At 42.1% G+C, this 18110-nt stretch overlaps 1 protein-coding gene across 1 annotated transcript in view; it reads right to left on the bottom strand.

The window, feature by feature from the left end:
* Positions 1–1286: 1286 nt before the first annotated feature.
* MEX3C (mex-3 RNA binding family member C) overlaps positions 1287–18110 on the bottom strand; it is a 61088-nt gene continuing 44264 nt past the window's right edge. The window contains exon 2 of the mRNA XM_063128248.1: positions 1287–4790. Within this exon, the coding sequence (XP_062984318.1) occupies positions 3562–4790 (1229 nt within the window). The 3' untranslated portion in view covers positions 1287–3561. The remainder of the gene's footprint in view (positions 4791–18110) is intronic.

Raw genomic sequence — 18110 nt, 5'->3', positions numbered from 1 at the left:
GCAATTCCTATTCTGTTTGGAACCTTGATTTGCACTGGGATCATCTGCTTTCAATACTAAGAGGTGGCAACCCTGTGTCAGGTTTGTTACGCCCCAAAGTCCCCCTGCCATCTAGTTTTCAACACACAGGGAACAGATAGACTGGAACCCTTCTTTTTGTTATCTAATTTTCTGTGTGCAGGGTATTTTGGGGGCAGAAACAATATCCAATCATGTGAATTCTTAAGTGTTACATTGCAACACAGGTCTCAGTGGCCAAGCATAATTTCTCTGGGCCCTGTACAAATTGGAAACATGTCCTCCGTATCACCCCTCACCCCACTCTAAAATATAGAGGATGGATTGGTGCCATTTAGCTTCTTTAAGTACACTTATTTAAGCACCTTATGTTTCTGGCCCCCCTGATTTTATTTATAGCCAGAAATTGCAGTCTAGCATTCATCTATAATAATAATACAGAAGTAGCAAATGATGTCCGTTTTGCTAAGTACTCAAGAGGCCAGAGGTCCAGATAGGGTGTTCAGCCCCATTACGAACTTTTAACAAAGGCCGCCTCCCACACTCATAACCACGATGCCATCCCATACATTCAATCTCATGAGTCTGGAAAGAAAAGTTTCTATTTTAATTCTGGAATTACATTTTCTGCATTTCTGAAATTATATCTTGGCCCACACTGGAGCTTTTCTACTGTGACCCTGAACACCCCCCCCCTATTTTCTATCTTAAAATAAACTAAGAAGATGCATAATCTGCCAAATCAAGCCCATTTATCAGCCCATTTGTTCATAGAATCATAGTAGAATTGGAAGGGGCCTACAAGGCCATCGAGTCCAACCCCCTGCTCAATGCATACCTGACAGATGGTTCAGTTGCACTCTTCAATGTTATTCATGTACTACTTGCATATAGGGCACTTATGCACAGGAAGAGTGGAGCTGCACTGTTGGAGCTGCCCCCAACATCTGCATGTTGAGCACGGACATTGGAAGGGGAAGCCCTACTCCTGAGCAGCTGCTCACATGAAGGAGTCCCTCTTCACACATCCATGGGTTGGGAGACCCCTGCTCCTTCTTCGATGAGTGCGCTACATACGGGTAAGCCATGAACAAGGCTCATCTGTATTGGCTATTGTACTTGTAGCAGCAAAGCATCTGGTTTTGATCGGCTGAGCTGACGCAGTGGCACAAGCATTCCATCTAGTCCTGGAAAAAAAGCCATCGGAAGCAATAAGCTGCCTGAAAACTACAACCCATGAAAACAGCAAAGTCAAGAAAACATTCGAGTTAATGGAAACAAGTCTTTATTAAGTAACTTTTAATATCAGAAAAATAAAACTCTTATAATTCTCTTTACAGCAAATATATAATATCAGTGCTTTGGCCATCATAAGTTAAAGGCCCTTTATCATAAAATATATGTTTTTTTTAAACTTTACTCAAATTGAATTTATAATCCCTATGACCTCCCTACATATACATAACAAAAAGAGTGTAGTAAAATTAGCAAATACTAAACTATATTGAGAGCTTTGTCATTCTTGAGTCTGTGGTTTATAGAAACAGTACACGCACCTAATGTCTCTTGATTCCTTGGCTGATTAGTTGCAGTGTACAATGCAAGAGAATACAAAATACATGCTTGGTGAACGAGTTTGTTCATATCTACAAGACTGCAGCTAAAGATTAAGGTTTCAATACTGACATTTAAACTATCCTACAAGCTGCTAGCGTTAAAGTTATCCATCTCATAATGTAATAATAATAACAATAATATGCCATCAAGGCAACTTTTATACCGGAAAAAAAAAACACATAAAATAAAAACCGTTATCTGTAAACTTTTTTTTTTTATATACGAAATGTAACTCTTTCAAGTGGAAATAAAAAATAAAGATTTCTGTATATTTACTAGTTCAATACACATTTGTTATACTGAGAAAAAAAAATCTGTTTCAGCTTGGGAAAACATTGCTCAAAAAAAAAAAAAAAATAGGGAAGGAGAGAGAGAGAGAGAGAGAGAAATAAAAAAATAAATTCATCAGAACTTCTGAGTGTTCTTTTTTCAAATGCCAGCACAGATTTGGGAACATTCTGAGGGTGAAGAAGTGAGAAACATCTACAGGTTGAAAGGTAAAGAAAAGAAAAGAAAAGAAAGAAAACAAAACCAGAGAAGTCCATTTTTCCTTGAGACAGGGATGTATGATTTTGAAATGAGATAAACCGCTTACTGGGTCACAATCACTGCCGCTTTCATGACTGATACTGGAGAGTGGATGTGACTCCTTTTTCCCCCCTTACGTTACTAAAAATAAAATATATGTTTCACATAATGTGCAAGTATGGTTGAAAGATAAAAATGATTCACATTTTTGAACTCTTGATATTCTCTAAAATAGTTAATTTAAGAACAGCTTGATCAAACTAGCCAATGGAATGTTAGCATCCTTGCCGTCAGATATAAGGGGTGCATAAAACCGACAGCTGTCCCCCCACCTGATGTATGCTCCACAGAAGCAGATGGGGATGGAGTGGGGCGGTGGGGAGGGGGACTTGGTAGATTGCCCTCAGTATGGGAACACCACAGTTCTTAACATTATTAATTCTATGTGTGCTCTGATGCATGCATAGTGCTCCAATGAAAAAACAGAGGCCTCTCTTCCTTTCAAGGGAGAGAGCCAATCCACACATACAAAGCAATATAGAAGATTGCCTTCCTTCCTTGAAATGAACGGGGGAAGTTGCTACTAGTGAGGGAACTCTGTGCATGCATTGGTGCTCCTGCGAACCCTCAGCACTGATCGAGGGCAAGGCAGACGTTCCCACACTTCAGCAATGGAAGACCCACACATTCCTGATTTTCTTAAGACGCCCCATTTGCATATTGGATGAGAAGGTGGTCAAATTCATACCATTTTGCCCCCTTCTGTCCACTATGAACAATGATCTCATTGATTAAAAAATACCGCTACACTACACACTGAATGTCAGGAAATCAATTTGTGCATCATAAAATTATTTGCAACATTAGATAAGTTAAGCCTATGTTGTAAAGAGGGAAAAAAGCGCCCCCAAACCTGTTTTGAAAATCTGGCAGTGTAAAGAAGGCAGCATTGGAAGTGTGTTTGATATATTGATAATCCTTTGTACCCTTCCCCCTTAACTGACAGTTTCTACGTTCGGGGCTGTACCAGGCTTTTCATTGTCATGACCATTGCCACCAATTTATAGTCAAGATCGTCGGGAAAGCCGTGAATACTCGTGCTCTATTTTGTTCCGAAACTGATCTAAGTGCCTGATGCTCCTACCATGTCACAGTTTCATTCCCGAAAAACTTTGCTACAGGTGTCACAGCTGCAACCAAAATGGAGAAAGATCAGCTAGGCTTAGTGTTAACTATACAAGCCATTTTGGAAAAGAGTACATGCCTTTCAAACAACGTTAGCCTAATCTCAAGAAAGCCCAATAACAGTCTTGAGTTCATTATAAGTTTACTTAGGGGGTACCATTACATCCAAGCCATTAAGAGTTTTTAAAGTCCATATATAATATCTCTATATATTTACGAGTGAATCTGAATCGCCTGAGTAACAGCTGCCTGGCAAACTGGACACGATGGTGCTTCTTTTTCACAGATCTTGTTGGCACATTCCATGCAGAAGAGGTTGTGACCACACGGAACCAGGGCAGCGATTACTTCATTCTCAAAGCATATCACGCAGTCGTGCTTCCGTCTCAGCTCCGGAGGGGAACTAGATGTGGAACCGCCATTGGAAGAAGAGTAGCTGTTGGTACCGTTAGAAAAAGCAGGGATGTAGATTGGAAGGCCAACCTGGTTGACTGTGCTGGGTGGATCACTTCTTACTCTCCTTGCCAGTGGGTGTTCTAAGGTTTCAGGAAACGTGGGCGACAGACGAGGGGTAGATGGCTGACTCCCTCTCCGCGGAGCCTTCGTGTTGCTAGCAGGTTCACTACCAAAACTGGAGAGTGGGTTAACGGGTTCAAATGGTGTCCAGATGGTTTGAGAAGGTGTTGGCAAGGAGTCGTATGCAGGTGAGTCTACTGCAAGATCCTCTACACCTACGGAAGGCAACGTTTCTCCAAACCAAAAATTGCCTGTGCTGAATGGACTTGTTGGGCTGAAGTCAGCCAACCTATTGCTTCCAAAGTAGGAATCGGTGGAGCCACTTCCTAAAGAACTGGAACTGTCATTTCTGTAATTAGAAATCATCCTGGTGCGGCTTGGAGGAGGTACTGGGTTGGAAGTAAGCCAGGCAGATGCCAGGTTCCCTCCTTCGAAGCTCACATCCGTACCGTTGTAATGGAAATCATTTTCTTCATTCAGTTCAATGTAGTTTCCAGTGCGCATGGCGATGTGCATTTCTATCTCTTCACGAGCACGATCTACGTTTTCAGGCATGCCGGTAACTTCGAAGACTGGCTCCTTGTCTCTACTGGGAGTAACTATGTAGGTATGAGTCTGCTGCTGAATTCTTTTGATCGTAGCGCCTTTCGGGCCGACCACCAGCCCGACGACACGGTAAGGCACCCTGACTTGGACTGTAGTTTGGCCTGGCAGGTTGGGGTTACAAGGCAGCCCTCCCAAGGCTGGGCCATTTTTGTTGCGTGAAGCTCTTATCATGGAGAAATGTTCAGCAGCAGAAAGAATTTCCCTTTTGGCCATGGCTACGTCTTCTTTGCGCCCAGTGACCACAAAAATGGGTTCTTCTCCACGGACAGGGGTCTTGATATACGTATTCGTCTTGGCTCTCAATGCCTTTATTTTGCAACCTGCATGGAGAAAATATACAGACACAAAAAAGAAGTGTTTAAGTAAAGAATCTTGAAATGAAAAAGAAACACTTAACCTCCGACTGCATTATCCTTTCACTGTGCTCCACAACACACCTAGATCAGTCAAACAGAAATTCTTTCCCCGGAAAATGACACCACCACACTGAGACTATTTGCTAAATAAGGATGGCTGCTACTGAAGAGTATGTGCCAAGTCTGTCTTCCAAATTAATTAGCTCACTGCAATCTGTAGTAACCTGCTTGTCCCCACAAACCTATGTTAGTCACACTTGTAGTTGGAGAGAGAGAAACAGCCAACTTTTGAAAATTTTCACAGCCTTGTTGCTTGAATGCAATTCTTCGCAGGTAAGTCACTACTTATAACCTTCTTAACAAAAGATTTATCAGCTGTATTTCTCCTATTTGCATGTCTTTTATCCATGGAGCTCGGAGCAATGTCTAATCCACTGCACTATATTGACACTTAGATTTTCACTGAAATCATTTCCAAATAATTAGCTGAAACCAAATCAGTGGTGCAGCGGATATTTTCATCCCTTTCCCAATGTAGCAATTACACAACAGACGTTATGTGCAGGTGACTGCAGTTGATAGGGTTTTTTATTTACTGAATTCATTTACCATTTTTCATTAAAACAAAACAAAGCTCTTCTCCATAAAAAATAAAAACAAATCACAACTACCTGCTGCTGTTGGTTTTGGATATATTTTGTTTTGGAATGCTTTCAGACAAGGGACGATTTTCCCTATCAATTAAAAGACATTGTGCTACTGTTAAGAAACAAAACAAAGCTCTTCTCAATAAAAAATGAAAATAAATTAAAACTAAGGGTGCTTGTAGAAGAGATTTCTATTGTGCAGTTTGCCCTGACTCATTGATGGCATTTGACAAGGGGGTCTGTGGCGTTACCCACGTTTCTATTCCCTTAGGTATGTCTGCGTGAGTATGTTTAGAGAGCGCGGAATGTTGGACTGAGTGGGTGTGGCTGCGGTGGAAAGGGGGAGGAGTCTATATATGGGGGAGCTGAGTGGTCTGAGGGGTTCAGTTGGTGATGGGGTTTGGAGGGTAGATGTGTTTAGCTGTGTGTGTTCTTGTCAGGAGTCGTGTGAAGAGTGAGTGAAAATAAGATCATAGGGACGAAGGATGGTTATTATTAGATTTGTTACTACGTATTCTTAAGAATAGGCAGGATTTGAATAGAATATGAAGGAACTAAGAACTGTAAACAACAATAAACATTTTCTTTATTTTGCTACCATAAAACCACGTGTCAGTTTGGCTGTGTCCCCTGCTCTATTGGTTCATAAATAAACACGTTACATTAAACCTTCAGCCTGCTATATTCACAGAAAAGTCTTTTCCAAATCTCCTTACCTTTTCCCTCTGCTATAAGGGAAAGGTGATACTTTTCTTTTTACCCCTTCCTTGGGTATTTAAGTGGTGGTGCTTAGTCTGAGGGAGGTGTGTGTGTCAAAGCCTTGTGTGAGGTGGTGGCATCCCAGTGTCCCAGACATCATCTTCCATTTGTAAACCTCCCACATTTTCCCACTGCTTTCTCTGTCTTTTCCTCCTTAATGGATGCTTTTGTTGGGGGAAAAACGATAGAGGAAACAGTGGGGAAATATGGGACGGTTACAAGTGGAAGACGCCAAAGTCTGGATCCCCTTGTAAAATTCCATCAATGAGGCAGAGCAACTGCACAACGAAAGTCTCTTCTGGAAGTGCCCTTAGTTTAAATTTATTTTCATTTTTTTTATTCAGAAAGCTTTGTTGTTGTTTTTTAACAGAAGCACAATGTTTTTTAATCAGTAGTGCAAATAATCGTCTGCCTGAAAGCACCCTAAAACAATAAAACATATCCAAAATACACAGCCTAACCATATATGAACTAGCAAGTAAAACAAAGATGCCTTAACTTCCTTGCAGAATTTCAAAAGGGGGTGGATCCAAATACCCAATTCACGAAAAGCCATTCCATCTCTGGAGCACCAATTCAGAAGGCCCTTCTGCTTGAGGAGGCTAATGTTGCTTCCAAAAATGATGGAACTTGAAGCAGGGCTGATGTCGCTAATCTTAAAGTACAGGGAGGTTTATATGGGAGTAGGCACTTCCTAGGATAGCCAGGAACTAGACCAGCCTTCCTCAACCTGGGGCGCTCCAGATGTGTTGGACTGCATCTCCCAGAATGCCCCAGCCAGTTGTAGTCCAACACATCTGGAGCGCCCCAGGTTGAGGAAGGCTGAACTAGACCATTTCAGGCTATGTAGGTCAAAGCCACAATCCTGAATTGGGCCTGGAGACATGCTGATTGCTTCTGTAGCTGTTTCAGGACAGGTGTGATATGACCTACCACACCAACACAAATTGAGCAGTGGTGTTCTATAACCATATTCTGTGCCCTCTTCATTTCAGCTTGAACCCTATCATTTTCTAGGTTGTGTATGACTTCACGACAAGATTATTTCAAGCTGCTCTAAACTTAAGCTTTTTTGGACGGCAAGAACTGCTTCAGTGAAAATGAATCTAATCCTCAAATTATTGTTTTTGTTTCTGGCTTAATCTATTGCAAGGGGAAAGCTAGAATTATGGGAGAAGATTTTTTTAATTTGTATTTTAAATCAGCTAAAGTTAAAAGGGCCAGAGTAGCCCACAAGACATCATATCAAAACAATATGAGAGGGCGTATGAAAACTCCTAATTTAAAAATATATATAGCATTCCAGTTGCGAGGACATTCAATATGTTTTTTTTACCGCCTGAACAATGACTTTCAATACAAGAATAATATGGTTTGGAGATCCTGGCTTTATTATGGGGTAATAAGACTAGGTGTCCATTAGGCACCATTGATAAGCCTATGATTTACTCTTTCCTTATGAGCACGTAAAGATTCAGCTCCAGTTGAGTATGGATATTGTTCCCAAAGCATCTCTTATTAAAATTACTATGATCAAGGATTGACAAGTTTTAGAAATTGGATACCATGGGAAAATGCAGTTTTTTGTAAAATATCAGGGATTGGATCCAGGATCTGCCTTCCATGAGAGGAATGTCTCTGCTTGTAGAAAGTCTTTTTGCCAGATTTTGGGGGATCCCCGCCTCTCTCTTACACTACAGTTCACCCATTTAGCACATTCTGGCTCAGTGTAGCATTTTCTGAGGACTCAAGGGCTGCTGTGGGAAGGCAGGGAAGTCTACCTGTGCCAACACAGTTGATCCAGCTTAAATCTGGATCCAACCTCTTTTTTTTGGGAGGGGGAAAAAAGATGTTCAAGTCTTGCACAATAGAGAAATCTGCATGAGACTACTTAATAGAATTCAATAGCTTTAATATTTTCAATTAAGACATATGTTAAATTATCTTGTTAGAGAATATGCAGTGAACAGACAACTAACCTGATTTGATAAATTAATTTCAAAATTACAGAATACTAATAAAGGATTACTACCTAAAATAAGTTGGGGGTTTAATGACTGAGGGAAGAAAGAACAAAAGCAAAAATGCACGGTTTAAAAGCTAGATGATATAATGATAGTATGTGGGAAACTTTTGTTGCCAATGAACTTAAAATCTCAATTTCTACTGCTTTAAGGAAAAATCATTTTTAAAGTTCAATATAATTGGTATTTAAATCCTTTAAAAATACTCAAAATGAATAGGTTAATGACAGATCCATCTTGGGGGGATATGCTTCATTCAGAGCAGATGACTTTCCTATGAATGTAGACATTTATGCAAACTCAAGTGCCTTGGAAGAAAATTGCTGAGATTAAGAGAAGAATTACCAGAAAATAATTACCGTTACCATCACTAACATTTCTTCTAGGTTACATAGAGGACGTAAAACCAGTTGAAAACAAGTACTGGCAGGTAACTTAATTATTACAGCTTCAAGTGAGGCAGCAAATAAATGGAAAAATACACAAGGTTCATCACAGATAAATGAAAGGCTGAACAGAATATGCTACATGGCTAATTTCCCTAACCTGGTGCCCTTCAGAGGTGTTGGACTACAACTCTTAGCATTCCTGGCCATTGGCCATGCTTACGGGAGCTGATGGGAGTTGTAGTCCAAGACATCTGAAGAGCATGAGGTTGGGGATGGCTGGAATATGCCAGATGAGACTGAATATTGAAAAAGATGTATTTCAATTTTCACTCGACTTTCTATTGATTCAGTTATTCCAAGGTGTGGGAGGGAAACCTGACTGGAGGCAAATACTGAAAGCCTCTCCCTCCCACGGCCCTGGAAGCACCACTGGCCTCTCATGCAGGAAATAATTCACTTCCCCTCCCGGACCTGCCAACTTGCTGCTATCAACATTCAGTTCAAATTTTTAAGGTTTGGGACATCTCATATGGATAAGAAGCAGGAAAAGCAAAATGGGAGGCAAAAACAGCAGGCATCTATTGATGCTAAGCTTGGTATTAGACCCACTTGGTGTAGTGCGAGGTTAGCCAACATGGTGCCTGCATACACCAATGCATCTGTGGACACCTTTCTTAGCACCTACAAGGGTGCCCCTACCCTTCCCACTTTTTCTTTTTTAAAAAATAACACATTTTCTTACTAGCAGCATTTTCACTTGCTGTGAAATAGGTTTCTGTTGATGTCGAAAACTGTGGGTTCAAAGGAACTGTGCTGAGGCCCAGGCGCCTCCTCTGCCTTGTACTCAAGTCTTTTCAGGAGGTTATTTGTTCTTTGCCACCCTCACCCCCATGGCAGCTACTATGCGGTGGTACCCAGGGCAGTTTCTCAAATTGCCAAATGTGCACATGGTCAAAAAACAGTTCCTACACTGGTAAACCTTTATAAAAATATGATAATAAATAAAATGTTACAATGGGGGAAGAGTGAGACATGTGCAGGGTTGCTGATTTTCTTCTTGCTCTTTTGATTTCCCTTCTACCAGTTTTGTTTGCACATCAGATCCTGGGATGTCTGGCATGGGCCACAATACAGAGAGTAAGGAGAGTTTCCCCACCTCCCTTTGTTGTTCCCCTTTCCAACACTAGTAGACACCATTGTTACCATGCCAAGATATCCTAGGCCAAGCAGTGAGCAGGAAAAGGAAACTCTGTACACTACCTCCCTGCGTGGGGATTGTCAACACAAGACAACTGAATGAATATTCCCATTCAAGTCTTTGAGTTATAAATGTACAAAAAACTATGCGGGGGGGGGGGCAAGCATGTACATTCTAGCCAATGGAAGTTTTGCATTCTTATTAATTTCAGATGAAGGGAATAGATAAAGCCTCCCATCTGAAGACATTTACTGGATTGCACTGGTGCTTTGGTTTCTCATCGGACGGAACAGAGGTATTTCAGAACATCTTCTCTGAAAAATGTAAGCCAAGCCAAGCCTCTCTGTGGAGTCAAAAGCCAACTGAACAGGACCACTAAAAATACCGTTTTTAAAAAAGTGACTTTGAAAGAAAAGCTGACTCTTCAGACACCAAGGTCAACTTCTCTTTTGTTATTTGGAGAGAAAGAACTGCCATCAAATGGAAGCCGCAGCCTCCGATACCTGAAACTTCTGAACGCGTCATCAATCAATGTTAAGTGAATTTAGTTTGTAAGCAACCACTGGTGAAATTCAGATGCAAGAGACTACTGTAAAGACAGCCAGGCCAGAACAGAGGCTGTTAAGCTTTGTATACCACTGTATGACCTTCACGTTTGTTTTTACTCCAATTTCTGGATTACTTCCCCTCTCCGTTAATTGCTTCTTCAATGTGCTGCATCCTAACATGTCATCTAACAGCCTGATAAGATATTAAGCTATGATGAGTCACATGCCAGTGTATGATCTAAGACGTTTTCCACTTCCAGCACCATGCTGGATGTGGAAGCGCAGGACTATAATGAAACTTGCTTCTCCCACACATCGTTTCCAGGTCCCTGGGCATGTGAGAGATTGCCACATGCAGGAGTTATGAGAGAGCAGAAAGAACGTTTAAGTTTTGAAACAACTGGGCTACACTGTGCACTGCATTACCTAAACATTTACTCCAAATGTTCTTAATCTGATACTTTAAAAAGGCTCATAGTTCTTGAGAACCCAGGTTATTTATCCTTCAAAAATATACATGCTGACGCTGATTCCCTCTGTACATATGCCACTTGTTCTAAATCTATACTTCTACAGCCTCAACGATAGGTCAATTCCCACTTGCTAATTATGAGTAACCAGGATAAAAAAAGCTTAGAAAGGACAAAATGGGCTGGTCTGCATGTCATGACAACCCATGCTGAAATAAGCCACAGTGGGGTGGTTGTTTGCTTGCTGACCCACCCATGTTACTCCCAACAAACGATCAGGCATTCTGCAGCTTGCCATGCTTTCTTTCCCCCTCAGTCACCCACCTGCTCCCAGTATGTATCCCGAGAGCCTTTGTAGCTTTGCTAATTAGCAGCCTTTTTAGTATTAGTCCGCTTTCAGTGCTGGATGGGTTTTGCCCTTGTTGGCTCCAGGGAGAAACTTTTCCACTCTCTCCCCCACCTGTCTGATTGCTACCTGCAAAGACTTTTGTGAGAAATAACGAGTTAAACCAAGTATGTGTGTGTGTGCGCGTGTGTTTGTGAAACCTTTTGCTGCACCAGCCAGAGAAGTCGCTTTCATTCACCCTCCTTCATCTCCTTCTCCTTCTCCACCCTCTGGCAAAGAGCTGCAAAGAGTTTTCTGAGCAATACAAGTAAAAGCCTTCCCTTCCAACCCCAGCATGCGATTTTTAAAAAAGTTTTTGGCTGCCCTTCAATTCTTTTTTTAAAAAGGCATCCTTGGCTGCTCCTCACAGCTGGGGACAAGCAACGTGCCTCTTCCAATTCAGGACTATGGAAAATCCCCTCCTCATGCATGCGTTTTGAGATTTTTGTTTTGTTTTCGAACTCCCGCCCCCCCCCCCCCCCCCGGCATAAAAACAGGAACAGGGGAAACTTAAATCCCCTCTCAAATCACCATGGTCCCAAATTGGAGCCACCCTGTACTCACCCAGGGATAAGTCCATCATGCCTACACACATAATTCTGCTAGAAACGGAGACGCCTTGGCTCATAAGGGGGAAAAGCTGATCATTGTCAAATGAAGCACCAAACAAAGCAACAGGAAGTGGTTGTGGGCTCTCCCACACTAGAGGCCTTCAAGAGGCAGCTGGACAGCCATCTGTCAGGGATGCTTTAGGGTAGATTCCTGCAATGAGCAGGGGCTTGATGGCCCCTTCCAACTCTACTATTCTATGATTCTATGAGGAGGGGCAGAAGTGGCAGGAGCACACACTGTTGTCAGGCAGAGTTCGGCAACCAAGATGGCAAGGAGTGGTTGGACTTTTCGCTGCTCTTGCCGGGCGACTCGGTCGCCCTTTTGAACAAACCATGGGATAGATCTACTCTACTGCTTTATAGTGATATTGAAGTGCACTTATAACACATCACACATTCCATATACCACTTTCATAGTGTTATTTCCTGCTTTTTATTCCACATTATCTAAAATACCGCACCAAATGTCATGGTGTGTCCTATGAGGTATAAATGCACAAGAGGGATATAACGTTACCATGACAGGATCGTAATGATCTCTGGTCAATGCTGAAACCACCCTGCCAGATTTAGACATCACAAAAGGTCTCCTTGTAGTTTAAAGCATCCTTCCAGAAGGAGGGAATTGGGCTGGAAGATGTGGACCAGAGGGTGCACATCCTCCAAGGCCAACCCCTTACTAGATTGTAGGCAGGGGAAACTGATTCTGAAGGATGCCATAGGGCAAATACTTCCCTTTCAGTCTAGCACCTGCCTGCTACTCTCTTCTGCTAGGATTCACTGACAGCATGTGGGGAATACACGGCCACATCTCCCATTAAGCAACAGGTTTTTGGGATGGGTTTGCGGCGGTAGGACATCTTTCTGTCGCCTAATACTATTTTGGAAATGTATGGAGTCTTATCCCCTCTTGCGTTGCTCCTCCCCATTTAAGCCTCCATGTGGCTAATCTAGAGAATGACCAAAGTCCTTTAGAAACTGGTTTTCGTTTGGTTGGTATAGAATCATAGAATCATAGAATAGCAGAGTTGGAAGGGGCCTACAAGGCCATCGAGTCCAACCCCCTGCTCAATGCAGGAATCCACCCTAAAGCATCCCTGACAGATGGTTGTCCAGCTGCCTCTTGAAGACCTCTAGTGTGGGAGAGGCCACAACCTCACCAGGCAACTGATTCCATTGTCGTACTGCTCTAACAGTCAGGAAGTTTTTCCTGATGTCCAGCTGGAGGTCAGGTCTGGAAATAAAAGCAGTCTTTAAGACCAGCATTCCCCTCCGTCATGGGTGATTATTGTCCATTATCCAGGTCCATTATGTACAATGCCCTATCACAAAGTCTTTTCCTTCTTCCATTACCCCCTGCCTCCAATCACTGACAAAAAAGCCCAAAATTATTCGACAGCCTCCATATTGAAAGCTGAGTTGTGCAAAACCAGAAACATGCAAATCTGCTTAGTTTGAACAATTTATTCTAACACAGAGATTGCACTGTGTGCACTGCATGGTTATTCTTAACCACAGTACATAAAAATGCATTGCAGGATCAGCCCAACCTATGCAGAAGTCATCAACTAGCTGACTTGAAGGGTAAATCTATAAAATTCTTAATGAGGAAATACAGCCCAGGATAGATGTGGAAAAGTTTAAAGCTATAAATATTTCATAGATGGGGAAAAAGTGAGGCGATATGTTATCTCCCTCAAAATCATGCGAGGAACAACCCTCGTTTACCACAAGCCACTTCCTCCACTAAACTTTTCTAAAGGGACAAAGGGCTTAATATAAATATATATCTCAGAGAAGCAATGACTGCTCGAGCCCTAGGAAGTAATGTACAAAACCAGCTTAGCCAAAAGGAGGGGCACTTTTCATGAATTTTGCAGTGACACAAAGCATTCTCCTCCATTGTAACTTTGAGTATTGCTGTGAAAGAGGGTGCAAATATTCACTCATTGAGGTTGTTCACATAACACACTAAACCACACTCCAGTTGAGCTTGGGAATCAGCCAGGCTGACTTGTTAACCATGCAGGTTGGCTTGTTTTCCTCAAACAAGCCACCTTGAGAACCCAGAGTTTGTTGTTGGGTTGTTCAGGGTGGTTAACAAGCCACGCTGCATAGTTAACAAACCACTCTGGCTGTGTTCAAATAAGACGCTAACTCATGGTTCAACAAACAGTCCACGTTTCAAAACAATCCACATTCAACTACTGAGTATGGGTGAACGTGTTGTGAGTGAACAGCTTCATTGACTGGGTTGACACAACACGCCAACCAACGCTGATTTGCTTTCCGGAACAAACCATCGTTGGTTAGCATGTCGTCTGAACCTGAACTGCTCTTCTCAGGCTTGGTAATTTTTCCAAATAACCCATTCTCAGAACTCACAGTCTTCAGTAGAGGGTGTTTTACTAACAATGGGTTGGCATATTGCCTGAACCAGACATGCCAACCCATTGTGGGTAAAAGGCATCAGGCAGTGAGCGATTCAGCAAGAGTGGCAGAACCCCCTGCTGCTGTTGCCCAGCAGAGCCATGATCACCATTTGCAATTATGGTCAAGCCACTGTCTGTGCCCTTTTACCCTTGCCAGCAATAGTGCCCAAATGGCACTGTGGGGGGCCTGTCACCCACTCCCTTCACCCCTGCCAATCTCATCTTTCCAATGCCAATTGCGATCTCAGTCAGATCTCTTTTTAAAAATTATTCCCCCCTTCCTGTTTTTGTGCAAGGCACTCTACGTGGGGCTACCCCTGAAGGAAGTTTCATGCAGGAGCTAGGCTGCTAATCAGTGCATGGTATTGTGGCCATAAAACACTTACCTTGCAAGACCTGAACTGGTTGGCACTGGGCTCAACTCAAGGTATTGGTCTTAGCTTTTAAAACCCTAAACAGCTTAGGACCTGACTATCTAAGGGATTGCCTGTCTCACTATGAACCTGTCTGGTTAATAAGACCTGTAGGAGAGGCTCTCTTGAGGGCACCATTACCCACGGAGAGTTGTCTGTTAGGCACACATGGAAGAGCTTTCTTCTGTATCACTCCCAAAGTGCGGAATCTGCTTCCTAAAGTACTATGACTGGCATCCCACCCTCTTGGTTTTTAGAAAGGATGTGAAGATACATCTTTTTAATTTAGCCTTTTGAATGTAGTTCCTGTGTTTTACTGTTTTTAATGTTGCTTATTGTTTTAAGTTTTTGTTTTATATTGTTGTGCGCTGCCTTGCTTATTTTCTAGCAAATAAGGGAGCATATAAATGAGAATGAAATCAACGAATGGACGGTAAATAGAAAGTGTGCAAACATCTTTGTGTAACTCAGGTTGGAGGAAGACCTGCGCCAGACCTACACCTTGTGCCAAACCATTACGATTCCATCATGGTAACACTATATCCCTCTTGCGCATTTATACTTTGTAGGCCACAAAATGACATTAGTTGCAATATTTTGGAAAATATGGAATAAAAAGCTGGAAACAGCACTATGGGCCTGTTCAAACATGATTAAGCCGCTAATCCCTTTGCAGCAAATGGTTAGTGAGTGTGTTTAAACTGTGGTTAAGTAGCCACCATGATTAGGAATGGTTCACACGACACGCTAAGCCATAATGTTTAGCTCAAAATGCTTAACCACTGTGACTTAGCATACTGTCTGAACAGGGTCTATGAAAGCAGCATATGGAATGTGTAAGGAACCCAACAGTTATCAGTGCACTTCAATACTGCTATAAAGCAATAGTGTAGATCTAGGCCTGGAGACATAAATATCTGTTATATGAAGGATCCTGTTTTCATTGGTGTGTTCTGCTTTGCTCCTTCTCTCCTTCTCCTTCTCTCTCTCTCTCATCCCCATTCCCAATTGTTTTCCCTTCAGGCAGTGCTCAATTGAGGTATGCCAGGCTCAGCTACTTGAAAACTGAGTGGTTTCTTCCTTCACATACAATGGATGCTGCTTCCCCCCCACTCCCCATGGTCAATTTAACACTAGTGTTGGCGTTAAAAGCCTTTAATAGCCTAGGACTAAGTTTCCTCAAAGACTGTTTACTCCTGTACAAACATGCCCAAATTTTAAAGTAAGTCAGAGGCGGTGATCTCCATCCTTAAGATTACATGAGATTAGACATGGTCTTCTCAAAGCCAGGCAACTATTGGTTTTTGTATTTTAAAAAATGGGGAATTAGCCAGAAGGCATTCCATAGTTTTGGCTATGAAACATAGAATCATAGAATAGTAGAGTTGGAAGGGGCGTACAAGGCCATCGAGTCCAACCCCTGCTCAATGCAGGAATCCACCCTAAAGCATCCCTGACAGATGGTTGTCCAGCTGCCTCTTGAATGCCTCTAGTGTGGGAGAGCCCACAACCTCCCTAGGTAACTGGTTCCATAGTAAACTGTGAAACCTGCATAACGTGATGCCTAGTCAAGCAAACTTCCTGAACGTTGTACTTTCCGGATGTTTTGGATTTCAACTTCTATCAGCCCCAGCCGGCATGGCCAACAGTAAGGAATGCTAGAAGTTGCAGTCCAAAACATCTGGAGGGTGCCAGGCTGGGGAAGGAAGGCTGAAGAAGAGGCTTATCCATTTAAGTCTGCAACTCTTTCCCTATTGCATTTTAAAATTCTGACCATGATTTCAAGATCAGGTTAGCTTTTTCCTTCCTATCTCCTCCTCACTCTTTTTTCCTTATGAGCTAGCACAGCTGACTTTGTATTGTAGACAAAATACACTCCTTGCATTTTTTTTTTAGGCATCTATTGAAAACTTTTTATTTCAACAAGCTTTTAATACTTAACAATCTGCTGCTTTTAGGGACATCTGCTTCTAAACAAATATGTTTTTAGTGCAGCCGTTTTTAATGCCTTTTGTACTGTCCATAAGGGTGAAATCCTATGCATGTTTAATAAGAAAAAAAACCCACCCTACAACTCCTAGCACTCTCTAGCCAACCATGACTTGCTGCAGAATGCCGGGAGTTGGAGGACTTTTTCTGTCTAAACATGCAGAGGATTGTGCCTTCGATGCATTTTTATTATATCTTAAAAGCACAGTTTGTGTGCTTTTAACCAGAGAACTGGAATGAAAATAAAATAAATAAGGGGAGGGAACCCTTTTCTTCTCCACTTCAGCAGCTCAGACACCAGTCACCACAGTGTCCTGCTGCATTTGGAGTGGCTGGGTCCTGCTGCATTTCCCATTTGACTTCTAGAGAGGTAAGACGCTCTGGATTTGTGCGTGGGATCAGGATGTGTTTCACCTCCTGAGGATGTCAGAGATTGATCTCTTTTGCTTCTTCTTCAAAGCTTGTTGAGGCTTTTGTAAAAAGGGAAGCTGCTCTGGGCAAGCTGGTGAAAGTGATTGGATTTGTAGGTATCCAAGGAATGTACCCCACATATTCACACATACCCTCCCTATCTTACAGACTAATGTGGGGAATCTCACCTGATTTGCTATATTTCAACTCAAGCAAATCAGTCTGAAACTATGTGCCACAAAACATCATAACTGTGACACTTTGCTTTTGTGCTTCCCAGAAATGTCTTAATGACCAACAGTTGGAAACAGAATGCCAGTAGAGCTCTTCTTACATTCACAGAAAGGTGCTTAGACCAAACAGCTCCAGCTGACTTGAGCATGTCAGTTAAACCATGTCAGCAGGGTAGGTAGCAAAAGCAATCTGGGTCAAGAACCAATTCCTTTCCAACTCCAAATATATTGCTCAGTACTGAAAAAATAACAAACTCTATACCCCTTGAGCGGTGGATGTTACAATGGAAAATCCTTAGCAGTTACACTGGAACAAAGTCTGTAGCCTATTGAAGATGGGCTACAATTCTTTGTGGAGCACATAAACGGGCAATACTTAGTTATTTTGTCTGATCCTAGATATATGGGTAGTGTTTCCACTTGCATATAATGAGAGGAAAATCACTAGCCTGTAATTGCTCTAGCCTCAACTCCAAATAAATGAAAAGAATAGATGGATGCACCTCTATTTCCTTACCGCTGAGTAACTCATAAGAGTCTCCATACACACTAGGGATTAGGGAGAAGGACTTACAGACGAGAGGATAGATCAGCTAGACATCACTTCCCTGCACATGCTAAGAGTCATTTTTAACTTATTCCAGAGAATTGTATCTTCTTCCATGCTATGATCCACAAGGCTTGTGATAAAACAGGCAGAGAAATATTTTTTTAAAAATGAATACAGCTCCTTCACCTGGAAACATAATGCATTATTTGTTCTATCATTAGTTGG

This window comes from Elgaria multicarinata, chromosome 6 (genome assembly GCF_023053635.1).
Source record: "Elgaria multicarinata webbii isolate HBS135686 ecotype San Diego chromosome 6, rElgMul1.1.pri, whole genome shotgun sequence".
Taxonomy (NCBI): Eukaryota; Metazoa; Chordata; class Lepidosauria; order Squamata; family Anguidae; genus Elgaria; species Elgaria multicarinata.
Note: the sequence above shows the minus strand (reverse complement) of the source record. Positions and strands in the feature narration are given on the sequence as shown.